This window comes from Euleptes europaea, chromosome 14, assembly GCF_029931775.1.
Source record: "Euleptes europaea isolate rEulEur1 chromosome 14, rEulEur1.hap1, whole genome shotgun sequence".
Lineage (NCBI taxonomy): Eukaryota > Metazoa > Chordata > Lepidosauria > Squamata > Sphaerodactylidae > Euleptes > Euleptes europaea.
Genome location: NC_079325.1, coordinates 17,028,576 through 17,055,587, shown reverse-complemented (window position 1 = coordinate 17,055,587; position 27,012 = coordinate 17,028,576). Strand labels below are relative to the sequence as shown.

The 27,012-nt window shown below is 48.5% G+C and overlaps 1 protein-coding gene and 1 non-coding gene across 2 annotated transcripts in view; both read left to right on the top strand.

The window, feature by feature from the left end:
• The window catches only part of ROBO4 (roundabout guidance receptor 4), an 81,674-nt gene extending 58,805 nt beyond the window's left edge, over positions 1–22,869 (top strand). Inside the window, exons 17-20 of the mRNA XM_056860882.1 lie at positions 4,292–4,531; positions 13,902–14,308; positions 17,403–17,657; positions 22,694–22,869. Of these exons, the coding sequence (XP_056716860.1) occupies positions 4,292–4,531; positions 13,902–14,308; positions 17,403–17,657; positions 22,694–22,869 (1,078 nt within the window). The remainder of the gene's footprint in view (positions 1–4,291; positions 4,532–13,901; positions 14,309–17,402; positions 17,658–22,693) is intronic.
• Positions 13,111–13,185, top strand: TRNAA-CGC (transfer RNA alanine (anticodon CGC)). Its single transcript has one exon. It is a non-coding gene; the product is annotated as a tRNA-Ala (tRNA).
• Positions 22,870–27,012: the final 4,143 nt, after the last annotated feature.

The window sequence follows — 27,012 nt, the reverse complement described above, 5'->3', positions numbered from 1 at the left end:
ACTTGGGGGTTCTTGCAAGAAGGGTCCTCTGAAGCTATGCTGAAAGTTTGGGGGCTCTACCGCCAAAAATGCGCCCCCTGCAGCTACGGAATGGCTCGAATGTGCACATGCACCCCCCCCCAAGGGGGATCTCTCTCAACACAAACAGATACTCTCTCTTTCTCTCCCTGGGCCACGCAGCAGCTGGGCTCATGCACTCAATCGCGACTGATTAGGCAGAAGAAGACCCATCTTCGCCACCGATTGGCCGCGGCAGAATGCTGCTTACTAACTGACGGTTATGCTGCTGCACCGAACCCTCAATTTGCCGAATTTATTTGCCGAACACCCTGAACTCGCTGAATTTGGCTCCCCGTTTTCCCACCTTTTTTGAGTTCGGTTCCATCTGAACTAAAAACCACCGAATCAGGGGAAATTCGGCTGTTTTTCAGTTCGGGACGAACCATATCGACAGCCCTAGTGACAGCCATTTTGTTGCTGCGCCCACCATGTCATGTCAGACTTTAAAATGTGCCAGCAGGCTCAAAAGGGTTGGGGACCCCTGGCCTAGACAAATGCCTCTGAGTTTGCAGCAGCAATTAATGCAGAACGGAGAATCCTCAGCCGTGTTGATGCAGCCTAAGACTGCTGCACTCAGAAAGCAAAACACGATTTGTGTTATAACTTGGGCCTAGCTCCTTCTGGCCATTTTTGCATGGTAATTAGCAGCGTGTTCCAGGCTGAATTGCCCCACATATTTTTTTGAAGTTTGCACGCTGAACCGTCGTTCCAAAAGTAACTGCGAAGCCGGTGCATACCTGCTTTGCATTACTAAAGAGGCCATTTAACGCGACCTTTGGTGTTTGCAGCGAAGAATCTCCCTCAAGGAACCATGCAAAACAATAGAGACACTTTAGCTATGCATATGCTAATAGCTATGCGAACAGGAACAGGCGAGTGGGTGGAATAGAACTTCTCTTTTTGCATTGGGACCGTGAAAAGGCATTTTTAAAGTCGCATTTTAAAAAAGAGCTTTGAGCGAGCATCAAAATTGACCATGCTAAAATGGCCTCTGTGTCTTTTAGATTAAATCCTCAGCAGCACCAGCAGCTGCTGTAGGAATTGCACTGACTCCCTGTGCTGCAAAATTGCTGTAAAGCTGCCACAAAGCACACAGTCGGCAGTTGTAGCGACACACGCAAGTTGCAGCAAATGTAAACTTGTTGCTTTAAATTAACAGCAAGTTGAAAAACAAAGTCCTGCCAGCTGAAACATAAATATAACAGCATATTGTCCTTTCACTAATTCCAATGCACTCAGAATGAAGCAAACAAGACGTTAATGGTTCTAGGGGAGGTTTAAATGGTTCCCAACAGCATAGCCATCGGAGTATAAGAGGGGTAGTAAAGTACTGTACTACTTGTGTGTGTGTGTGAAGAGCTTTTGGAAAGGGCTGTAGCATGTAAACCGCATATAAATGAACTACTTAAAGCAGATGCTAAAGCAAGAGCAGATTCTGTATTGATTTGTCCTGCATTTCAAATGGTATACTCTGAGAGCCTTGCATCCCTGAAATAGGAGCATGTTTTGCCTCCACGTTGTGGTCTACATCTCTGGTTGCCAACTATCTGGAGGAAAGAAATGTCTCTTTAACAGAGGCTTAATCTGTGGAAATGGGCAGTCCAAGGTTTTCATGCAGGTTGTTGGCATCCCTACCTGCATCTCAGGTTTCACAGCATCAATAGCTCAGTGGTAGAGCACATGCTTTGCACACTAGTGCCAGCCCTTGGGATGTTTGGTTGAAGCATCAGTCTGAGTAGACAATGCTGAGTTAGGTAGGCAGCTCTAGGAATCTCCGGGAACTCTATGGTAAAACCATGGAGTTTTCAGTGATTCCTAGAGTTACCCTTCGTCATTTCAGAGCGGCGCACAGGTTACTAACTTCTTTTTTCTCTAGCTGCTGCTTAGAGTGGCAGCAGGGAAGGACAGCTGCCAGCGAGGGGCAGTCCCAGTTCTCTTTCCCTCTGCTTTCCAGCAGGGTGGTTTCAAGGTATTTTGTCAGCTCCAGGAAAGCACACACCTCCCTTCCTGGGCGTGCGCTGATGCCAGCTGGGTTCCATGCCAAACCCCCTGTGGCTTGGATTTGGCCATTGGGGATGCAGGCTGAGTAGACGATGGGCGAAAACACATGGGTCACTTTAGCCTCCTTTATTCCCTGTTTCAGCCAGGATCGAACGCATGAGTTTTCGCCGGACGCACGTTTGATCCTGGCTGAATCCTGGCTGAAACAGGGAATAAAGGAGGCTAAAGCGACCATGCGTTTTTGCCCGATGCCAGCCAACTCCTGTGCCACTGATAGCTGGAAGCAAGCTGAGCCTCTGGGTGTCCTGGCCCAGCCTGAGCTCAGTGACACTGTGGTGCCCTGGTGTCCTCTTCAGTGCACCGCTTGTTTGGGCAGCTTGGGCAGAGAAGTGCCCCCACTTTGGGTGGTGCAGGGGAGGCCCGGAGTCAGCGAAAGTTCCCTTGTTTGCCCACAGTGACATGGCATGTCTCGTGGTGGCTGGCAAGCTCCCTCCCCCTTTTCAGCTTCTCTTTCTTTCCATCTTGCATGTTGTCAGAGTCGGAGAAAGCGGATCCAAAAATGCAGGTGGCGGGTGGTAGACAGCATCCATTTATATGCGAGACTTGAAAGGGAAGGGGGGGAATTGCTGTCAGTGCCTGAGCAGAAGCAAGGCTGAAGAATGGTTTCCTAAACGATGGCGGAGCCCCTGCCCGGAAATGGACTCGGCTCGTTTATTGAAATCGCTCAAACGTTCTGGCAGAGGCCTGAGCTGGACACAGCCTGGAGTCACTTAGAAACCTGAAACTGTGCCAGCAAGGGGGGGGAAACTCACCAGCAGCAGGTCCTGGCTTGAGCATTAGTCGAGCATAGACAGTCGCATTGAGTATTGTTATGTGGGGCAGGTGCGGCTCTGGGTGTGCGTGTTTGCGTGGTGCTTCCCTGCCATTTTTGCCGGTCGCTTTCTCTGCAGGTGCTAAGCTGGGAATTTGCTCCGGATGCTTTGCCCTGCCTGGCGAGGCTGCAGTGAAGAAGATCTGAAATAGTTTGCCAGAAGCAAATGGTGCCTGGCCATGGGAGAGAAATGGAATAGTAGCATTTCAGCTGGGTTTTCACAGGGTTTTTGCAGTGCTAGCTATAAGGGCTGCTATGCAAGCGCCACAACTAAACAGCAGGAAAAAAGCATGCTTCTCTGCAATTATTTTGCCCCACCCTTTCTCCGGGGAACTCAGAAGGGTGTACTCAGTTATCTCTTCCTCTGTTTTACCCTCCCAGCATGGTGTAGTGGTTAAGAGTGATGCTTTAGAATGGTGGAGTCTGATCTGGAGAACTGGGTTTGATCCCCCACTCCTCCACATGTGCGGTGGAGGCTAATCTGGTGAACTGGATTTTTCCCCACTCCTACACAGCTGGATGACCTTGGGCTAGTCACAGGTCTCTTAGAGCTTTCTCAGCCCCACCTACCTCACAGGGTGTCTGTTGTGGGGAGGGGAAGGGAAGGTGAGTGTAAGCCGATTTGAGTTAAGTGGTAGAGACAGTTAGCATATAAAAACCAACTCTTCTTCTTCTTCTTCTTCTTCTTGACATAGAACTTTAAATAAATAATATTTTCATTATCTATATATTTTATTTATCCCACCCAACCTTGGGTACCCAGCTCCCGGCCACAGAGGGTACACATGGTACCTGCATTCTTTTCACTGGCACTGTTGAAATCATTCTTCTTTGATAAAATATGAGCCTGAGAGGAGAAACACTCTTTTGCCAATCTCTGTCTACTCTGAATGTGCCAACACAAAAATTGCCCTGACTCCACCACAGACAGAAAAGGGGTGAAATGTCAGTCCCGTCATGTCTTCATATTAATGCAGGCACATGGACACACTTGAAGCTGCCTTATACAGACCATTGGTCCATCCAGGTCAGTATGGTCTACTCAGACTGGCAGCAGCTCTCCAGGGTCTCAGGTAAACAACTTTCACATCACCTACTATCTGATCCTTAACTGGAGATGCTGGGGATTGAACCTGTGCCTTCTGCATGCCAAGCAGATGCTCTACCTCTGAGCCATGGCTCCTCCCCTAAGATAAAGCCTGGGCCAGGGGCATAATGAGATGGGAACCAAGAGATGATGCTTCCTTATATTACCAGCAATGACTTGTTAAAAAGAAAGCTGAGAGGAAGGGAAAAGGAGAGGCCTGGGTCAGAGTAACTCTCAAGGCTGGTTGGTCTTCATGTTTTTGCGCTTCACAGGTGTACCTGCACTTGTTACCTGGAGCCTCCTGCAGCCTCGGTACTCCAGCAACAGGGCGAGGATTCCCCGCGGACAACCAAGGGGTCCCCAAGAGAAAGCCAAGACTTCCCCACTCTGCCATACAACCGCCTCTCTGCAGCTTCAATCTCTGCGTCCCTCATTGACGACAGGGAGACGGTGCTTACCCCGGACGAAGTGGCTGAATACCTGGAACTCAGCGAGGAGGCCGATTGTCCAAGGTAAAAGCGGACCCTGTTCCCCCTGTGTCCAAGGAACTTGCATGCATTCTTCCCTGATAGTTTTCTGTTCCAGCAGTACCAACTATACCCGCATCCTGTGATGGGCAGGGTGCTGTATATCAACCCATCAGAACCCTCAATGATTTGCTCATTAATTGTACAATAATGGTTCATTGGTGAGTGCTCAGTAAAGCTAAATGTAGGTGTTAAGAAGGCCACATAACTTGCTGAAGTGACTGTGTGGACCTGTGAACGCAGCCCAGGTTCTCAGGCGATGATTTAGCATACCCCCCTCTCCCTCTTTTGACTCACATGGATCCTTTATTTTAACAACACAATAATGAGTTTATTATCTCTTCCATTGCAGGGTTAAATAGCTTATTTTGGTTGACAAGTAAAAAGTTGTAAAAACGTTTTCTCAGTTAAGATGGGCCCCAGCTCTGTTAAGAATAGTTACAATCTCACACCCACACTCCAGCTTACAGATCTGACAGGCTGTTTCTCCCGCTGAGATAGATTTTATCTGGGAGAGGCTCACTAAACACTGGGATTGCTGGTCCTTTTACTACTGATTTCCCCACACCGATAAAGATACTGGAAGTTATGGACCTTATCTATTTAATCCTCATACTTCCCCAGTCTGGTCTCTCCTTGACTCAGATGCAGAAGGTAAGGTTAGCTGGTGTCTCAGGGTCCCCCCTGGATCCTCTTATCTAGCCCTAACCTCCCTCCCTAATGTAACCTAACCTGCCTAACACAGGGTACCTAGTCCTGTCCCTATCCTGTCCCTGGTTCTTTGTATAGTTACCTGAGCCCTACCTGATGACTCCATTCCTCATCTTCTAACCCTCACTCACCCACCCAGGATCCAAGACCCCTCGTTTTTGGGGACTCTAGGAATTCACACACAGCCCAGGAGATGAGGGATTGGCTGAGACACCAGAAGGGTGGCACTGGAACCTGTCTGTCACATATCCCTCAGCCAACATTTGAAAATCCCAAAGAAATAGATCAGGGGTCTCCAATGTGGTACTCATGGATGCCGCGGCCCCCACCGACACCCTCTCCTGGTGCCCACCAAGTGTTTTTAGAAAGTGGGTGGGTCACCATAAGTCAGATATGACTTGATGTGCAAGAGGAGGAGGTGTGTAGAAAAATCCCACTCTGCAAGCTTTGCTTGCGCATTGAATCCAACCCATACTGATTTTTGCAGGTGAGTCTGATTTTTTTATGCATGTGTGTGCATTCTCCATTTTTAAAAAAATCATCATTTGAACACAACATCTATCCCATTTAGGAGAACGTCATTTACTTATCTCTGCTGCTATTTTGAACTGTTTTTTAACAGATCCGCTGGTTTTTTTTAATGATTATTCTTTTTGATTCTCACCTTTGTTTTTTTTAAGTGTTTTCAATGCGGTTTTTTGCCAGGACTTGAGAACTTTAAGGTGTTTTGCATCAACAATATCTATATTTTTTCCTGGTTTCCTTTGTTTCCCTTGTATTTGCAAGCCACCTTAAGAGCCAGTTCGGGTTGAGAACTGTGCAGGGTTTCAAGGTTTAATATGAAATGAATCAATGCCCTGTCAAGAAGAACTGGAATAAAGAGAAATGTTAAATCAGGCTAAAAAGGATAGAGGATAGAAAGTCCAGCCTGTGTATAGTGGCCTGCTACCCAGACAGGCCGACGTAGCAGTGAGTTGCTACATGGTTCATTCTGAGCCTACTCATTCCACCAGCTTCCTTCCTGGGACTAATTTCTCAGCTGCACAACCCGTATTTTCCACATCTTAATAGTGGGAGAAAGATCCTTTTGATCTATTACTTTTTTAAAAAAATTCTTGCATTTCTTCCAAGGTGCTTGTATGTGTGCAAAGTGCCGTCAAGTCACAGCTGACTTATGGCAACCCCTTATGGGGTTTTCAAGACAAGATACATTCGGAGGTGGTTTGCCATTGCCTCCCTCTACAGAGTGACCCTGGTATTCCTTGGAAGTCTCCCATCCAAATACTAACCAGGGCTGAACCTGCTTAGCTTTCCAGATCTGATGAGATCAGGCTAGCCTGAGCCATCCAGGTCAGGGCCCAAGGAGCTTAGCGAGGCATGTTTAGTTCTCCCTTCCTCCATTTACCTTCACAGCAACCCCATGAGGTAGGCTGAGAGAAAGAGTGGTTGGTGGGCCAAGGTCACCCAGTGAGCTCCATAGCAGAACATATGAATCTGGCTTAGGGTTGCCAGGTTCCTCTTAGCCACCGGCAGGAGGTTTTGAAGGCGGAGCCTGAGGAGAGCAGGATTTGGGGTGGAGAGGGACTTCAATGCCATAGAGTCCAACTGCCAAAGCGGCTATTTTCTCCAGGTGAACTGATCTCTGTCGGCTGGAGATCAGTTGTAATAGCGGAAGCTCTCCAGCTACTACCTGGAGGTTGGCAACCCTAGATCTCCAGCTAGTACCTGGAGGTTGGCAACCCTAATCTGGCTTCCCCCCCCCCCCCGACACAGGCATGACAGCTCAGCTGTTTTCACCCATGTGTTTCAGGAGTGTTCACTCTTGGCTACTGTTCTTTCTTCCAGTTGAATGAAATAATCCCACAATGCGATGTATGTTACCTGGAAATAGGTACAGAAGTTGTGCGAGTGACTCATGCATTCTTCTGGGTCTTGCATCCACTTGTGCTACTGCTCCCCTGCAGGGAAATAAATGCACATGCTTCTGATGAGGGAGCAGCTTCTGTGTCTCTTGCCGCAGGAGATATGCCAGTTTCGTTGGCTGGATGTGCCATTCTCTCGCACTTCTCGTTCCGCTGCTTCCAGGAACTGCGTAAAGGTCTCTGGCAGCCCGTACCGGCTCCCCTGTTCTTCCCATCTTCCCCACAGGCAGACAAGGATTTTGCCATGGATTGAAGGCCTCCAGGGCGCATGGCACCATCCCTTCCCTGGTCTTGTGGGAAAGGCGTTTCCCATGGGGCTCCTCCAGTTTCCTGCTGCCAGCAAAAGCATCCCTGGCTGCAATTAGCTAATGTGTCGGAACTGCTTGCCTCTGCAGTTTGAGGATAGCTTGCCCTGCGAGGCTGACTCCTTACACTTTTGTAATTGGGGCTGGGACGCAGCACCGCTGATTTTTAAATTTTTTTTACGGGAAGCACATTGATCCCACTCAGATAATTACAGCTCCATTTAGAGGCTAGGCGGGCCGACCGCCTGCCAGCTTAATATGTTCTCAGCAGCGTTTAACAAGCCTCAGCCAGTCCTGCCTGCCAGCTGCCTTGCCTCCCCCCCCCCATGCCACATCTGCTCTTGAGGGATGGGGCATTTGGCCTCCGTGGGAAGACGAAGCAGAGAACCCACTGGAAGCTCCTTAGAGTTGCAGGCTGGCATTCCTCTCTGCTGTGTCGTACACAGAGACGGGGCATTTTGGAACAGGCTCACCAGACTAGTTCCTCTTGGAGCACAGAGGCACTGGTGCCTTTATAACAATCTGTTCATTGACAAGCAAGCAGTGACCCTCAATGACTTGCAGGGGGCATCTCATTTCCCTGGCATCTTCTCCCACTATTTCTTCTTTCCCTTCCCTGGCAGTCCCCACAGCCTCTCCCCTGCTTCCTTCTCTTCTTCCCAGCCAGCAGCCAGCCTACCTTTACCTGTTCCCTTGTCCTGCCTTCTCCCCACCCCTTGGCAGCCTTTCTCTGGGAAAGATCTGGCCAGGTGTATGGTGGCCTCCAAGTCCACTCCAACTCCCCTGAGGAAGGCGGAGTTTGGGGAGGGGAGGGACTTCAATGCCATAGAGACCAATTGCAAAGCGGCCATTTTCTCCAGGGGAACTGATCTCTAACGACTGGAGATCAGTTGTAATAGCGGGAGATCGCCTGCTATTACCTGGAGGTTGGCAACCCTAGCAGGAAGCCTGAGGCCCTCGCTGTCTGTCTGTGTTATAGCAATTCTAGTCCGAAAAGCATCAAAGAAAATGGTGACAATGTAGAGGCCTGCCCCCCTCCAGGTGAGGCTTTGCTACCCACCTGAGTGTCCTGACATTTGGGACAAGATGGGCCTTTGGTCTGATCCAGTCTAGTTCTCCCAGCGTCCTGATTAACCGCATTCTGGACCCTTCTGCCCCACCTCGGTAGTCCCCCTTCTTCTGAAAAGGAGCCCCCAGCCTTTTTTTATGTGCACTCCCACCGGAGACGACTTCCACGGAGCATGTAGCCTCTCCCTCTTTTAATGCTAGGCTGCCGTTCTCTGAAGCCTCTGGGCCTTGGGGCAGGATGTGGGTTGACCGCGGCTTTTGATCCTAAGTCAAACACGTTCGGTGCTGCCTGTGAGATGGTTTCCCATCCCTTGGGGGGGAGGGCCGTAATTGGTGCTGCGGTTATGGAAGGGCAAAGACCAGCAGTTCTACATAACATATATTATACCATATATATATATGGTATAAGCTTGAACTGGTCATAAAACCTTCCATCAGCAACTGAGGAATTTGCTTCAGCTAGGATTTGAAGAGGTACTGCTCGATGTGTATATTGGAGAAGGCCTGAGCTGAGAGCTGGCGCAGGAAAGCCCCGGGGGAAAGGGTCAGAACCGAGGGAACTGAAGAAATGTGTGTGGCAGGGTTCAAGTGAGACAACTGTAAGTTGGGATAGATTGAAAAGGAGAAGTGACTGAGGAGGAGGAAGGAGGAGGAAGAACTCTGTGCCTGGAAGAGCTACTGCCGGGTTAAATCTAGTTCATGCCAAGATTGACCTTGTAATTTAACTGGGATGACATCCCCAAAATTAAGAGTTGTGCTGATGAGTTGCAAATTAAAACAAAGCTCCGTAGTGCTGATTCCCCATTCTGGTTGTTGTCTCTGGTGGAGCCGGTGGTTTCAGGTCTCCTTGCCTCTTGCGGTGTTGGTTGTGAAAAGAAGAGCAACACCATTCCTTCCCAATTTGACACAATTGCTGGAGTAGGGATGCCAAATCTGACGGGAAATTCCTGGAGATATGGGGGCAGTGCCGGGGAGGGCAGTAGGGTTGTCAGGTCCCTCTTCGCCACTGGTGAGAGGTTTTTGGGGCAGAGCCTGAGGAGGGTGGGGTTTGGGGAGGGGAGGGACTTCAATGCCATAGAGTCCAATTGCCAAAGCGGCCATTTTCTCCAGGTGAATGGATCTTTATCGGCTGGAGATCAGTTGTAATAGCAGGAGATCTCCAGCTTCTACCTGGAAGTTGGCAACCGTAGAGGACAGAGTTTGGGGAGGGCAGGGAACACAACAGGGATGTGATGTCATAGAATCCTCTATGACAAAGCTGTCATTTCCTCTAGGGGATCGGGTCTCTGGAGATCCATTGCAGTTCCCTCCCCCCTTGCTGCTGGTTTTCAGGAGAAAACAATGGGTCAGCTAATACTGGCCCTGACCTGAATGGCCCAGGCTAGCCTGATCTCGTCACATCTCAGAAGCTAAGCAGGGTCGGCCCTGATTAGTGTTTGGATGGGAGACCACCAGGGAATAGCAGGGTTGTTATGCAGAGTCAGGCAATGGCCTGGGTTGCCATAGGTCAAATGTGACTTGACAGCACTTTACACACACACACACACACACACACACACACACACACACACACACACACACACACACACACCCTGCAGCTCTGGCTTATAGCCCCACAGGGGCACATGAACAAATGAAGACATGAAGCTGCCTTCTCCTGAATCAGACCCTCGGTCCATCAAAGTCAGTATTGTCTACTCAGACTGGCAGCGGCTCTCCAGGGTCTCAGGCAGAGGTCTTTCACATCACCTACTTGCCTAGTTCCTTTAACTGGAGATGCCGGGGATTGAACCTGGGACCTTCTGCATGCCAAGCAGATGCTCTACCACTGAGCCACAGCCCCTCAGCTTGGTTGGCTCCAGGGCCATTTCCACTTCCCAGTCCACTCCTGCCCCCAGTATGAACTAAGTATGCCTCAGCTGGGATCATTCTTGGGTGGGAGAGTCTTTAGGTGTCCCAGGAAGATGTTCTCTATGATATATGTATAATAGGTACAAATTGTTACAATTCTAAGCCTGGACTATAGGGGTATTCAGAGGGCACATTGGATGCTGAGTGTGGGGTTGCAAGCTCCGGGGATGGGAAATACCTGGAAATTTTGGAGGTGGAACCTGAGAAGTGTAGGGTTTGGAGAGGGGAGGGAGTGATCTGTGTTGCTAGGGTTGCCAGCCTTCAGGTAGTAGCTGGAGCTGCCCCCATATCTCCCGCTATTACAACTGATCTCCAGCCAACAGAGATCAGTTCACCTGGAGAAAATGGCTGCTTTGGCGATTGGACTCTGTAGCATTGAATCCCTCCCCCCCCCCACAAATCCCACCTTCCTCAGGCTTCGCCCCCCAAATATCCAGGTATTTCCCAACCGAGAGCTGGCAACCCTATCTGTCGTCTGGAGATCAGTTGTAACCAGGGTTGCCAGGTCCCACTTTGCCACCGGTGGGAGGTTTTGGGGGCAGAGCCTGAAGAGGGTTTGGGGAGAGGAGGGACTTCAATGCCATAGAGTCCAGCGGCCATTTTTCTCCAGGTGAACTGATCTCTATTGGCTGGAGATCAGTTGTAAGAGCAGGAGATCTCCAGCTACTACCTGGAAGTTGACAACCCTAGTTGTAACAGCAGGAGATCTCAAGACACTACCTGGAGGCTGGCAACCCTAGCGGAGTGTATGAGGCAGAAGCTGAGCAGGTCCTGGGTCTGGCAGGAGCCTGGATGGAAATAGATGGAACATAAATGAACGGCTTTGATGGCCATTTGGAGCTGGCCTGGCAGCAATCATCCCTAAGTTCCCTTGATGCAGCTAGGAAAGTATACCCAGCCAGCTGAGAGTCCCATTTACCAGTCTTTGTTATCATGGAAGAACTCTGTACAGAGAGACCCAACAGTAGCAAAGCAAATGGACTTGGCTGGGAGAAGGAAATAACATCATTATGCAATTTCTCCGGCCGAGCCTTTTACGTTCTTTGGATCTGATCATCATTTTTTAATTTGTCCTAATAGAGCTTCTTCATAAAGGACTAGGGCCGATAAAAGCTTTCAGAGTTCGAGTAGCAGAGGCTCCGTTGGCGAAAAGACATCGCCGTTATTATAGTCAATCATTTCATCATTGCTCTGGCGTGCACGGCGCTCTGCAGTTTGCGGCCAGCCTTTTGTAGAGGAAAAGACAGGGAAAGAAAACTAGAAAATCAAACTCTCCCCCTACAGAAGCCTCCCTGAGACTAACCAGAATCGTGACTGTGTAGGGTTCATTAATGTGGTCTGATACAACTTCCATAAACTTGAGCAGGCTTGTGCAGAGCACCTTCCAGTGGAAAGAACACATTTTCCTATTGAAGCCTGCCTGGCCATTAAGAAAGACATCTTAAGGCCCTCCTTCTAGGGATGCCAAACTCCCAATGGGGATGGGAGATCCCCACTCGAAGTTCCTGTTGTTTGCTGCTGCTTGGAGTAGCAAGTAGGAGAATTTTTTTAAAAATTGACAGTACATCACTTCTGTTAGAAACCTGGAAGTGTCATAGGGTAGTTCTAGGAATCGCTGGGAACTCTATGGTAAAACCATACCATTTCCAGCAGTTCCTAGAGTTACCCTATGTCACTTGAAGGTTTTTTACCAAAAGTGCTGTAGTGATACAGCTGGAGTTGGGGCTTCCCCATGTCTCCGCTCACAAACCTTCTGCCGGTTGTCAAGCAGTGCCTAGAAACCCTACCGCCTTCTGTGATGAGGTGGGTGGCAGCCACAGGGCCTTTTCTGAGGTGACACCTCCATTTTGGAATGACCTTCCCTAGCAGCTTGTCTAGCCTCTTATGTTTTGGGTGCCAGATACAAAAGTTTTTTATTTGCCTTGGCTTTTTGTTGATTATGTTGGGTTGTTTTGTACCCCTTGCTGGTTTCATTATTCAGGGATGTTGTTTTAATGCTGCCACATTCACAATTGCTATAATCCAAAACAGCCACACATGAACACATGAAGCTGCCTTATACCAAATCAGACCCTCAGTCCATCAAAGTCAGTATTGTCTACTCAGACCGGCAGCGGCTCTCCAGGGTCTCAGGCAGAGGACTTTCACATCACCTACTTGCCTAGTCCCTTTAACTAGAGATGCCGGGGATTGAACCTGGGACCTTCTGCATGCCAAGCAGATGCTCTACCACTGAGCCACAGCCCCTCCCCACGTGGCTTCTGTGTGTCCTGTGCACCATCCCACCAACCACACACATACAATAATAGAACTGTTCACACAACATACATAGCTGACCTTTTAAATTACCAGAGAGCCTCTCCTCGTTCTTGTTGAACCCAAGTGCCTTTTACTTCCCTCGCTGTTGTCTTGCTATTCCTCTGGCATGAGGCACAGCAGCTCCAGTCAGAGAGCAAGATGACTGAGGCTACTTCGCCTTGTGCCAGGAAGACAGTGAGAAAACAGCAAGGGAAGTAGGGGGTGCTCAGGCATCCCCCTGCAATGTGGTTGCCACATAGGGGTGACAGTGCTCAGAAGAGCCACAGGTGGCATGCCAAGGAGCGATGTATGGCTCCAGAGCCACTGAGCATCACTGTTAATTGTTAGGGGAAGGGCCATAGCTCAGTGGTAGAGCATCTGCCTCGCATGCAGAAGGTCCCAGGTTCAATCCTTGGCACCTCCAGTTAAAGGAACTAGGCAAGTAGGTGATGTGAAAGACCTCAGCCTGAGACCCTGGAGAGCTGCTGCCAGTCTAAGTAGACAATACTGACTTCGATGCACCAAGGGTCTGATTCAGTATAAGGCAGCTTCATGTGTGTTCATGTGTATTTGTCTTAATGTGTTTATTTAACTGTTAGTTAAGTAGTTTATTATGGGGGTGTTTTTTAACTTTCTTGATTTTATTGGGACATGTTTAGTATTTTATTAGTTTGTAATGGATTTTAATATGTTTGTTGGCTGTACACCCAATTCAGGCATTTTCAAAGAACCATCTAAAAGAGCACTAATAGAGAAGCTAATAGAGTGCCAGCATGTTGTAGTGGTTAAGAGCGGTGGACTCTAATCTGGAGAACCGGGTTTGTTTCCCCACTCCTCCATATGCAGCCAGCTGAGTGACCTTGGGCTAGTCACAGTTCTCTCAGAACTCCCTCAGCCCCACTTACATGGAGATTTTTGGGCCGGAGCCTGAGGAGGGCGGGATTTGGGGAGGGGAGGGACTTCAATGCCATAGAATCCAATTGCCAAAGCGGCCATTTTCTCCAGGTGAACTGATTTCTAATGGCTGGAGATCAGTTGTAATAGCAAGAGCAGCAACCCTATGCATTTAGCCATTGTGCCTGTGTTGAAAACGTGATTCCTGCCCAATTCTAATGCCAGCCTTGTGCTCTTTCCCCCAAGGCAGAAGAGCGATGGCTCCTCCGCTCACCCTTGGGCTTTCTCTGCACCTCATACCTATGGATACATCTGTGGCCAGCTGGCCTCACAGCTGCTGGATACGGATGGTGCCGATGAGGACGAAGACCCTGACTTGCAGGAGGGGGGCTGCCATCCCACGAAGTTCTTCCGGGGTTTCTGCAGGACTCCCTCGTCCAGCCTGAGCGAGGATGAAGCTTCCCTGGGGGGCTCCCTGCTCAACGGGTGGGGCTCCGTCTCAGAGGACAACGGCACCAGTACCCGCTGCAGCCTGGTCAGCTCCTCCGATGGCTCCTTCCTCCTGGATGCCAATTTTGCTCAGGCCCTGGCTGTGGCGGTGGACAGTTTCTGCTTCGGGCTGGCTCAGAGGGAGGCGGACAAAGCACTGACAGGTAACCACCTCCCTCTTCCCTCCTTTAATCTTGCAGTCCATGGTCGTTTATGCATGGGTACTTTCACTCATGTTTGTCCCCGGTCTGTCTCGGTTGTTCCGTGGAGTTATGCATGAGTTTTCCATCCATTAGAGATGACCGCGCTGCCAGCCCTCACAAATCCCAGGACTTCCTCTGTTCCACTGTTGCTCGGTTAACCCGATTCTTCCCTCTCCCCTGAGGCAAAGTGTGGGACACGCAAACTTGATTTCTCTCATAGCAAATTACAAAGCAGCGTGTGAAGAGGTTGGGATTCAAAGGCTTCCTGCTTTCTCTGAGCTCTTTCTGAGCAGAAGAAAGGCTTTTAAAAAAACAAGGCTTGGATTCCCCCCACCTTTCAGATTGCTCTGTTTTTTGTTTTTTTGTTCTTAAAATCCTTTTTTATGCAGCAATTGGGGTTTTGGGGGGGAATTTTATCTCACAATCAGCTCTACAAAGTAAGCCAATTACAAAGCATCATTTAAAGGGGCGGGGGCTTGATTTGAGCTTGGAGACTGCTGGTGCAAAGATTCCCAACAGGAAAGTGTGGGTCCAGCGAGCAACGAACCTCAGGTAAAACTCCCGGGTGTCTGGATGTTAACTGTGTCTAGGGTTGCCAGGTTCGGGTTGGGAAATACCTGGAGATTTTGGGGGTGGAACCTGAGGAGAGTGGGGTTTGGGGAGGGGAGAGACTTCAATGGCATATAATGTCATAGAATCCACCTTCCAAAGCAGCTATTTTCTGCAGGTGAACTGATCTGTCACTGATCAGTTAGTAATCCCAAGAGATCTCCAGCCACCACTTGAAGGTTGTCAACGCTAGGGGACACAAACATGTCTGATGGGATGCGGCAGAATCTTTAGCACATTGGGTGACCACTTCAGGTGGACAGGGCTGTTCTGGAGAGTCCCCCAACCTTCAGTTACCCTTCAACATACATTAACTTCTCCCAGAGAGATTCTAGCAAGTTTTTGAGTAAAAACAGGAGCCCCCCTTTGCTTCCCCCACCTCAGCAAGCCCTACAAGTGTTTGCAGAATCTACATGTTTTCTCGCCCTCCCCAGAGATGGGTCTCTGGGACAGTGGGGTTCAGCTGCAGGCAAGGCATGATCTGCTCTCTGGAGTCCTCGACAGCCAAATTGATTTATCTTGTATCTGCTGCTCAGGTTCTGGGCACTTCCATTCAATCTTTGTTCCTCGTAATAAGGCAGACGGCCAGGAAAGTGCAGCTTGATTTATCACTGCAGTAATTCTCAGTTGCCGTTAGAATGAGGCTTTTGTTTCTAGTCCCCCCCACACCCTGTATAGCAAACTTTGGGCCATAAATGACAAAATTGATGGAGCCAGCAAAAATGCAAAAGGAAAAGACCTTCCAGGCACAAACATGCTGAGAATCCCTGAGCGAACGGCTGGACGGCTGTTCCCGTTCACCTTCCTCTCAAAGGCAGAGGCCGGCCCTTTTCTCCTCTCCCTCATTTCTTTGAAGCTGTTACCTGGTTCTGTCAGCTCAATAAGATCCCACCTGTATTGCTCACAGGACAGCGTGGTGAGGTCACGTTGGCCTTGACCCGATTGACCTCGACTGGCCTCTTTGGCTTCCCACTGGCTTCCTGCACTTTACATCACAGCACGCCTCCTTCGAAAATGTTGAGGGGGCAGCAACAGCGTGCTGGAGGCAAATGATGAAGTTGGCTCCTGGGGGGTCCCCTGTTTGTGCAAGACCACCTTACAAAGAGCACATCAGCCAGGCTGCTCCTGAGTTGAAATGTTCCTCCCGTTGACTGAAATAGCTGCATTTCTAGGCTACGCATTCATGTGAGCCTCTCCAGATGGAATTTCAGGGCAGAGTCCGAGTGCCGTAACTTCATACGTTAATAGTACAGATTACCAGAATGTGCATGGAATGGCATGTAGGGCTCATTCCCCTTTAACTTCAGATTTAAACTTCCCAGTTCTTAAGAAGTATGCAAAGCATTTTTTAAAAATATTAACAGTTCTAATGAACAGGAGAGCTTTTATGTTGGCATGCTGTAATGTTTTGCCATCAGTGATCCCTGAAGGTGGTAACAAGCAAATTCACTCGTATCTGTCCTTGTGGTGTAGGGGTGATTGGAGACTGTAGCCTCTGCACTATTGTTCAGCGATCACTATAAAGGAGTTAGACAAGGCATCACCGCTCCACTTCTGACTGATGTATCGGGCTGCTCAGTAGGAGAGATGGTGGTAGTGGTGGTGGTGGAAAGAGCCATCAACGTGCAGCTGATTTATGGTGACCCTGTAGAATTTGCAAGACAAGAGATGAATAGAGGTGGTTTGCCATGGCCTGCCTCTGTGTAGTAACCCTGGACTTCTTTGTTTATCTCCCATCTGAGTACTAACCAGGGCCAACCCTGCCTAGCTTTTGAGATCTGACAAGATTGGACTAGGCTGGGCCATCCAGGTAGGGTTGCCAACCTCCAGGTACTAGCTGGAGATCTCCTGCTGTTACAAGTGATCTCCAGCCAATAGAGATCAGTTCACCTGGAGAAAGAAAATGGCCGCTTTGGCAATTGGACTCTATGACATTGAAGTCCCTCCCCTCCCCAAACCTCACCCTCTTCAGACTCTGCCCCCAAAACCTCCTGCCAGTGGTGAAGAGGGACCTGGCAACCTTACATCCAGGTCAGGGCATCAGAAGATACAGTTTCCCCCTTTTTCTTGCTGGGGACATACTACTGAAAGAGTGAGTTTTTTTTTTCAGGTAGTCATTGAGACTGGATCTTGGATGATGAAGGAATTGTGTTAACTGAGCATGCGCAAATATTGTGTTTGTTTTAATCACTCTATCATATTAATGAAAGGCCAGTCAACCCTTTAATCAAGAGCAGACTTCATATGGTGGGGTAGACTGAGATTGATTATGCATGCTGTATACAGGGTAGTCTGTAATGGCACTGCTGTGCATTATTGACACTATGCCTGTACATTTCATTGTTCCATTCGGAGCATCTGGGGAGGGGAGGTGTCCTCTCCTCTGGCTGCCCACCTCAGCATGCACTTAAAGGTATAACGAGGTGCTCCCTCTTTTCCCTCACAGACTTCTTGCCCTCTGCTTCTCCTCCCGATGGAATCATGCATCCGCATGCTACTGCAGAGAGCTTGGAGGATGCTCGGCAGAAGCCCAGACCACAGCCCTTTCCTGTATGGGAGTGGAGCACAGACTGGGTGAACGATATGGAAGCCAAGTACATGCAGGCAGCTGAGAACTGGAGCAGCACCCCAGAGTTTGGAGAAAAAAAGGCAGCCCTGGAAGAGACCCAGAAACTCGCACTCCCCTTGCAGGGGACAAACGGCAAGTGCAGTCAAACCAGTGTGCTTCAGGAAAGAGGGCCAGCTGCTAATTGGGATGGGCAGATTTTTGTCCGCCACTATGGACCTGCCTAAGGTTTCGCTAACTTTATACTTGCAAGCCAGTGTCTTGGGGACCAGACACACCGTGGTTCATTTTGTCTGTCCAGCATAGAAGAGGGTCTCTCAGCTGGGGTAGCTTGTCATGTCATAAATGTAAGAAAATACACCTTTTGATTGGCACTTGCCAATCACTTGTCCAACTATTGACGATCCAGGAGTGTACAACATTACCATCCTTTTGCACCTCCCTCTGCCTTGCCTAGTTGTCTTGGTTACCCAGAGCACCGTAAATATTCTCTTTGGCATTCTGATTTGTGGTGTCAGCTTCCCATTGGGAATACAGAAGTTTACCATTCTGCTGGATTCCCAGTCTATCAAGTTAACCTGAGGGAAGATGCACCAAGAAGAAGCTGCTCATACCCAAGGGTCCTGACCTTTTAGACTTGGGCTGATGGTGGGCAGGAAGCACTTCAGTCTGAGAAGAGTTCAGGTGTCCAGCCTAGCCAGAGAAAGCCAATGGCAGAAATTTGAGAAGGGCCATGGCTCTTTGGTTTCTATGCAGAAGGTTCCAAGATCAAGAAGAAGAGTCGGTTTTTATACCGCTTTTCCCTACCAGCATGGTGTAGTGGTTAAGAGCAGTGGACTCTGATCTGGAGAACCGGGTTTGATTCCCCACTCCTCCACATGAACTGCGGAGGCTAATCTGGTGAACTGAATTTGTTTCCCCTCTCCTACACATAAAGCCAGCTGGGTGACCTTGGGCTAGTCACAGCTCCCTTAGAGCTCTGTCAGCCCCACCTACCTCACAGGGTGTCTGTTGTGTGGAGGGGAAGGGAAGGTGATTGTAAGCCAGTTTGATTCTTCCTTAAGTGGTAGAGAAAGTTGGCATATAAAAACCAACTCTTCTTCTTCTACCTTTAAGGAGTCTCAAAGCTACTTACAATCACCTTTCCTTCTCCTCCTCACAACAAACACCTTGTGAGTTTGGTGGGGGTGAGAGAGTTTGGAGAGAACTGTGACTAGCCCAAGGTCACCCAGTAGGCTTCATGTGGAGGAGTGGGGAAACAAACCTGGTTCACCAGATTAGAGTCTGCTGCTCATGTGGAGGGGTGGGGAATCCAACCCGGTTCCCCAGATTAGAGTCCACTGCTCTTAACCAATGCAGCATGCTGGCTCTCCTTGGCGTTTCCAGTGGAAAGATCTCAGGTAGCAGTAGGTGGCAGGAAAGACTTTCCTTTGCCTGGAGAGTGGCTGCTACTTAGAACAGACAATGCCATTCTGTGTTCCTATGTTCAAACAATATCCTCTTGGTTTTCTTTGTTTGCACATAGCAAAGTGGCATCCATCACCCCATAGCATAGAAGTAGCTAACCTTTCAACCTCAGAGATTCCTGTTCATTTAAGAGAGAATTTTGCCAAGGGCAGCTTTTTTTTTTTTTTTTTTTTAATGTCTTTGCAGTACTTCCACTTGGCAAGATGAAATTCTCACGGAATGAAATCCTCTCAGATGAAATTCTCGCTTACCCGAACCTTGTTGGTTGCAACTGATTTGATATTTTGCTCCTCCAGTGAAGTTACTGACTCTGAATGTATAATAGCCATTGGTCCATCTAGCTCCGTATTATCTACTCTGATGTCAACACCCTTTGCATCTGGCAGAAAGCGATATTTCCCAATGCCGGCTATTTACGAGACTGGGTTTAACTGGAGATACGGGGGACTGAACTTGGGACCTCGTGGAGGGAAAGCACATTCTCTTCCTCTGAGCCACAGCCACGGCCGGAATAAACAGCAACCTAATCCGCCGCAATAAGCAAATGATGTTTAGCCCCTTGCTGATAAGCTTTCACTGCTAGGGTTGCCAACAGGCCTGGAGAAAAAAAGTCCTGCCCTTCTAATAGAAACTTAATGCGTGGAAATAGAACATATGAAGCTTTTCACTGCCTGGAGCTATATAACAACCCCAGGCAATAACATCCCATTAAGCTTCTGTTCAAGGGACAGGACATTGTCCTCCAGACCTGTTGGCAACCCTACTCCCGGCCGATTTATGCTTTATCAGAGGAACAGGAGCAGGCCTGGTTGTCGTGGTGTGGTGGTTAAGAGCGGTGGTTTGGAGCAGTGGACTCTGATCTGGAGAACTGGGTTGGTTTCCCCACTCCTCCACATGAAGCCTGCTGGGGGAACTTGGGCTAGTCACAGCTCTCTTAGAGCTCTTTCAGCCACACCTACCTCACAAGGTGTCTGATGTTGGGAGGGGAAGGGAAGGTGATTGTAAGCCAGTTTGAGTCTTCCTCAAGTGGTAGAGAAAGTCACCACATAAAAACCAACTCTTCTTCTTCTTCTTCCCCTTCTTCTTCTTCCCCTTCTTCCCTCCCACCCCATCAGCTGGCCACACTGAATCAGCCTGACTGAGTGCCTTTTGTGTGGCAGTTTGGGTCACCATCAGCAAACATGTTTCTTCAGTGTGTTCTGCTAGAAGTTGCTGGCTCTTCAGGTAAAGGTAAAGGTCCCCTGTGCAAGCACCGGGTCATTCCTGACCCATGGGGTGACGTCACATCCCGACGTTTCCTAGGCAGACTTTGTTTGCGGGGTGGTTTGCCAGTGCCTTCCCCAGTCATCTTCCCTTTACCCCCAGCAAGCTGGGTACTCTTTAAGGAAGGGGTTAATTCCTTCGCGCTGCTCCTGTTGGGGGTTCTGTGAGCAGCCAGAGGCTCTCTTAGTGAGTTCAGTCCAGCGTCTGCCCTTCTGTGCTGCTTCAAGTGTGTGTGTGTGTGTGTGTGTGGGGGGGGAATCCATTGATTTCCAATTGCTGTGCCTGACTGACAGGAACCTTGATGGCCTCCTGCACCTTTGCGCCTCAGCAAGCAGGGAAGAGAAGTTCGATTAGCGATGGCCTCCCCGGATGGAAGGTTCCAGTGCGGCTTATGCCCTCTGCCACATCCACTTTAGTTCAGGACATTGAAAGAGGGATGGCTGCCTCTCAGTGTGGGAGAGCCAGCGTGGTGTAGTGGTTAAGAGCGGTGGTTTGGAGCGGTGGACTCTAATCTGGAGAACCGGGTTTGATTCCCCACTCCTCCACATGAAGCCAGCTGGGTGACCTTGGATTAGTCACCGTTCTCTTAGAGCACTGTCAGCCCCACCTACCTCACAGCGTACCTGTTGTGGGGAGGGGAAGTGAAGGTGATTGTAAGCCAGTTTGATTCTTTCTTAACTGGTAGAGAAAATCGGCATATATAAACCAACTCTTCTTCTTCTATCTTTAAGGAGTCTCAAAGCGACTTACAATCACCTTCCCTTCTCCTCCTCACAACAAACACCTTGTGAGTTTGGTGGGAATGAGAGAGTTTGGAGAGAACTGTGACTAGCCCAGTTCTTCTTCTTCTTCCTCTTCCTCCTTTTCCTCCCTGTTTAGATATCACATTTTGGTGCTGCCAGCTCCTGTCCTGGGACAGTTGTGCTACACATGTTCCTCTCAATACATGTGGTCACCATTTTGTATGAATAGGACAACACGTGTATTTTTGAGCTTTGGTATGGTACCTGGGTTGCCGATCGCACATGCCAAAGCTGGAAAATGTGTATATTGCCCTCTTCGCAAAAAATATTGTCTGTGAGTATTGGGAATGTTGGGCGTAGTGCATTCTCCCAGTACATGAGACTGAGAGCCAAGACGGATAATTGGCATACTTTGGAAAGACTTTGCTATTAAGCAGTTCTCTTTGGTGACAAGGTTGGTGGTAATGTTTTCGTTGGAAATCATCCCTGCCAGTTACACAGCTGTTGTGTTACATTGACCTCTGTGAACTCTCAACCAGACAGCCAGGCAGTAGAATAATGGATAGCTACAAAAGTTTACAAATCTGAATGACTGTTGGATTTGGATTACTTATAATAACTGTATTAACAAATAGGGATGTTTCAGTTTGCTTATTGATTAATTAATATCTGAATGCTCATCCTTACTATATCTATACACACCTGGACCTGTGGTAATGCAGGTTCCTAAACTGAGCTCATCTTTGTTCTTGGCAGTCTACAGTACAGGAGGGGATCAACCACTGTTCAGCACCCATCAGTTCAGGTGACCCAGTGCAAAACAGGAGAGGATTCTTATGTCTTTGGCCTTTTATGCATGGCTGTTTCCCTCGCTGTCACCCCTTTGATCACTTGGGTCTTTGTTTTGATTATGCATGTTCTCCTCTCCTCCATTGTACCCTCTCAACAGCCCTGTGAAGTAGGTCAGACTAAGATTGTATGGCTGGACCGAAATCACCCAGGAAAATCACATAGCAGGGCGGGGATTTAAACCTGGGTCTCCCAGAGCCTAGTTTAACACTAACCACTACACCACACTAGCAAAAGGGTCAGCAGGTCTCCTGTGACGTTACAGGCGCTGTCCAATAGCATTTTCTTGTTCCAGTGATTTATGTAGATACTGGGGAAGGAATAGAACAGAAAGAATGAACTGGAATGCCCTGCTTCCTGGCCCTGTAACAACAGCCTGACATGAAGAGATTTAGCTGGTGAAGCTTTTCCTACCATGGAGAGTTGAGAATCCCTTCAGCCGCTACTGTTCTCTGTGTTAAAGGAGCCAGTAGGAGCTTGAGAAACTCTAGGGACAATTCTACTGACAAGCCTGCCGGCTCTTCCTCCAATGAATGTCTGCTTGCTGCAGGGTACATTGTTTTGGCTTGGTGGGGAGGAGACATCTGGGACCTGCGGCCCATCGGTCACTGGTGAACAAAGCCCTGCTGTAGGGAAACTGCCCTTGCGTGCACTGGAAGCAGGCCTGCCGGGGAAATTGTGCAGGATCTTTTTTTTCCTGGCTTGTCAAAAAGATGGCTTGTGGCTTTGCCCAAAATTCCTGTCCCATGCCCTGGGATGTGAGTGGGCTAGAACAATAACCTTTTTAAGGATTGGTTAGCAACCCCCCCGCCCCCTGGGCATGATTAACAATAGATTGTTTCTTTTCAGGTGCCTGCGAGTCTGACTTGATCAGCTACCCAGACGGAGCAGTGGGTGCCAGCCAGGTCTCTCTCACTCGCACCCAGAACGCAGGGTCAGGAGCCTTTGCCGTTCCTAAAGGAGGCGAGGAAGCGCCAATGGGAAAGCCCGCCATTCAGAAACAAGGGCTGGAAAGCAGTCCTTGAGAAGCTGGCCTCGTACCAGAACGGAGACATAAAGCCACCCTCCCTGTCCACCAAGCAGATGCATCCCATGTGTCTTCACCATCCAGAGTCTCTCGGGATCAGAGTGCCGTGGCACAAGCTGGTTGACCAGGAGTGTTCTCAAAAGGCCTCGATCAACACACCTCAGTTCTGTACTGTATTCTTGGGGATCGTTTCCTCTGATGTTCCTCCAAATGCTGAGGGGAAAGGACTGTGATTCCTCCAGTTGTTTCTGTCCTCCAGTTGTTTCTGCCGTATTTGGTTAGGATATAACCAGGCACAAAGGACAAGCGTTAGGCGCAAAGGACAAACTTTCAGGCTGCATCCTATGAGGTTGGGTGAGGGCTTTTGTTCCTACCACATACTAGTTCTTCGTTTTCTGGCTGCTTCAGGCTGTTCCTTATTCAGTGATCTGACTGGGAAGTTCTGCTTTTTCTCCTCAGCCATCCATACAGCTCCAGGTTGGGAAATACCTGGAGATTTTGGGGGTGGAGCCTGAGTAGGGTGCATTTGGGGAGGGGAGGGACTTCAATGCCATAAAAGAGTCCCATTGCCAAAGGGGCCATTTTCTCCAGGGGAACTGATCTCCGACGCCTGGAGATCAGTAGTATTAGCAGGAGATATCCAGCCACCGCCTGGAGGTTGGCAACCCTAGCCATCCGACGTCCTTTGTCAGAGATCTAGGCTCGATGGGTTTTCAACCAGCCACTGTAGCCATCCCCGGAGCTGCAGTTTCTAGCTATCTAGTACATTTTTAATCCCACCTTTCTACTAAGAATGTTAGGGCAGTGTACACAGTCTCCCCTCCCCATTTTATTCTCACAGCAGCCTTGAGAGGTAGATTAGGCTGAGAGAGAATAACTGGTCCATGGTCACCCAGCGAGTTTCATAACTAAGCAGGGATTTGAACTCAGTTCTTCTGGATCCTAGTCTGGTATTCTAATCACTATGCCACGCAGTTGGCAGGTGGACCGGTTTTGTTCTTCTCTGCCATTCACCTGCTGATTTCTGCAGATGAAATCTCTCTCTCTCTCTCTTCTCTCTCTCTCTTCTCTCTCTCTCTCTCTTTCATTTTCTTTCTTCCTTCCTTCCTTCCTTCCTTCCTTCCTTCCTTCCTTCCTTCCTTCCTTTCTTTCTTTCTTTCTTTCTTTCTTTCTTTCTTTCTTTCTTTCTTTCTTTCTTTCTTTCTTTCTTTCTTTCTTTCTTGTGGCAGTTATGATGATAATGCAGGAAGGTGCAGGGATAATGAAGGAAAGTTCCTTGGGCATTTTGCTGTTGGCTTCCTTCCCAAGACAGATCTGTGCCACCATCTGGCTTGGCTCCTTACCAGGACATTTCTAAAGGGGAAAAAGTCCCACTATTTCTGATCTCCTACTTATAATTGACACACACGGATTGGAATTCAGAAGGGCGCTCTAGGTTGAGACTGAGTTCTTCTTACTGCTGTTTCCAGCCAGCTTGGGATAATTTCATTTTTAAAAAAAGAATCTACAAAGCAGGAGAAGGAAATCATTCTTGCAAAAAGGTTTGGGCAAGTCTTTTTGCCCTTTTGTTTTTTTCATATTCTTGCCGTCCACAAAACTGCAAATGCTTCTTTCCTTTGGGATGTCTGTCCTACTAATCACACCTGATATGGCTCAGCTACTAACAGGTTTTGTGGCCTTATTTTGTAAATAAACTGAAATCTTTCTTTTTCCTCCCCAGACTGTGTTATCTGTCCTCTGGGGTTAAACCAAGTATTGCATATGAGCCATGCATCCCTGGTGTTTCCTTTGCTGATGCAATGGAACCTACATGTTCAGAAGCAGTATACCACTGCATAACAGTAGTATAGTAGTGTAACAGTGGAAGATAGCTGTTTCACTTATTTATTGATTAGGCTTAAATCCCACTTTTTAACCCTATGGTACTCAAAGTGGCTTGCACTTGTGCAAAGTGTAACATGTAGTTTGGCCCTGAATAACTTAACGTCTTCATTAAGATACTGTACATTTGTTTTTCGATTCAGTGTAAGGGCCTACCTAATTCATTTTATCTTTAATCCAGAACATCAGTTTCAGATCTTAACTTTGGTTAGTATGAAAGGGGATAGAATAATACTGGATCCAACCACAGCTATGATGAGACCAGACCATGATCTGAAGGCACAGGATACAGTCACCGTAGTGCAGCTAAGGAGATCTGGATATGTATATATGAGCATCTATTTTACCTTTGGTTGAAGTTCCTCCACCCTAAAGAAGCTTCCTCTGAACAAATGGCTTTCCCATCCCAGGCAGACAAATGTAAGTTGGTGGAAGGTTCAGTGGAGTGGTATATGCCTGTGTTTTTAACCTGCCCCTTCCCCCAAGGAGCTCAAGGTCACATGCATGATTCTCCCCTCGATTTTATTCTTCACAGCAACCCTATGAAGTGGGTATGAAAGTTATTTCTTCACACAACACATAGTTAAATTGTGGAACTCCCTGCCCCAGGATGTGGTGATGGCTACCAACTTGAAAAGATTTAAGAAGGGAGTGGACATGTTCATGGAGGAGCAGGCTATCCATGGCTCCTAGTAAAAATGGATACTAGTCATGATTCATACCTATTCTCTCCAGGATCAGAGGAGCATGCCTATTAGATTAGGTGCTGTGGAACACAGGCAGGACAATGCTGCTACAGTCGTCTTGTTTGTGGGCTTCCTACAGGCACGACCACTGTATGAACAGATTGCTGAACTTGATGGGCCTTGGTCTGATCCAGCATGGCTTTTCTTATGTTCTTAACTTTACAGAATGGGAAATTTGAACCCGTATATCTACTAGGTTCTGACATTATAACTATGACATCACACTGCTACCATGTCTGATCACTCCCTGGATGGATAGCACCTTAGAGGCCAATAAGAATTAGAGGAGGGGATGTGGCTCAGTGGTACAGCACCTGCTTGGCATGTAGAAGGTCGCAGGTTCAAGCCCAGCATCTCCAGTTAAAAAGACCAGGCAGTAGGTGATGTGAAAGACCTCACATTGAGATCCTGGAGAGCCGTTGCCAGTCTGAGTAGACAATACTGACCTTGATGGACCAATGGTCTGATTCAGTTTAAGGCAGCTTCATGTGTTTATGTGAATGTTGGGGTATAAGCTTTCAAGAGTCAACGCTCCCTTCATCAGATGGAAAATTTCTTGGGACTGTTGAGTACACTGTTTCGAGTTCCAGGATGGAAGAAAAAGTCAAGATCATAAACAAAAACGATTGGTGGTGCTTTGACTCCAGGGGAGGGGGAGCTATTTCTGATTGATGAAGGTCTCCCTCCTTCCGTAGCTCTGGATTGCAGTCTGTGAGCAATTCCAGCTCCTGGAGTCAAGCCCTTTGCAATGTTGACCTCGTGGTCCATCTCTGGCTGCCCTTGCTCATAGCGCAAGGAGTCTTTCTACCCGGGCAGATCCTTCTTTGCTGCCTTCCCAAGGCTTAGAGCTAAGGCAAAGTTTTGGTGTTGTCATTTGGTATTCCAGTCATCCTCACAGCACTCAATGAGCCAGGCAGGTCAGGGAGTTAAGTGCTAATGCTCAGTTGGAGAAGAGGGATGGATAATTTTATGGCTGCAATGATAATTTTATGAGCAGAGCTTTTACTTTTTAAGATGAGCTAATTGGATTTGGTGTTTCAGGACGCTGGCTGAGCTCGGGGAGAGTCGGGCATGTAGTTCCCTTTCTGTGAGCGCGGGGGGGGGGGGCAATTAGCCAACTGCATCTTTTACCGGGAGGGGACAAGGCACCATTGGCCGCTGGTCCCCTCACTTGCCTTCAGCAGCATCTTGCAGTACCAATTAAAGGTTGTTTTTCTGTTGTCGAAAACCATATGGCTGAACCCCAAGTTTCCCGGGCAGAGCGAGGAAGGGGTGGTGGTGGAAGATGCTTCCTGTCTATAATGCATGCACATTTAACGGCACATTCCTGAACATTAATGTGCCGTGTAGGGTGCACAGCCTGTCATTTCACATGCTGGTGAGGCTAATTTTGAAATGAAGGCTGACTTGGGTTTTCAAACAGCTTCAGACTGGCCTCTGCCTGTTGTACGTTGTATTCATTTGCTCAGCAGAGATGAGCCAATGAGCAATGGGGAATAATCCTTGATATGAGA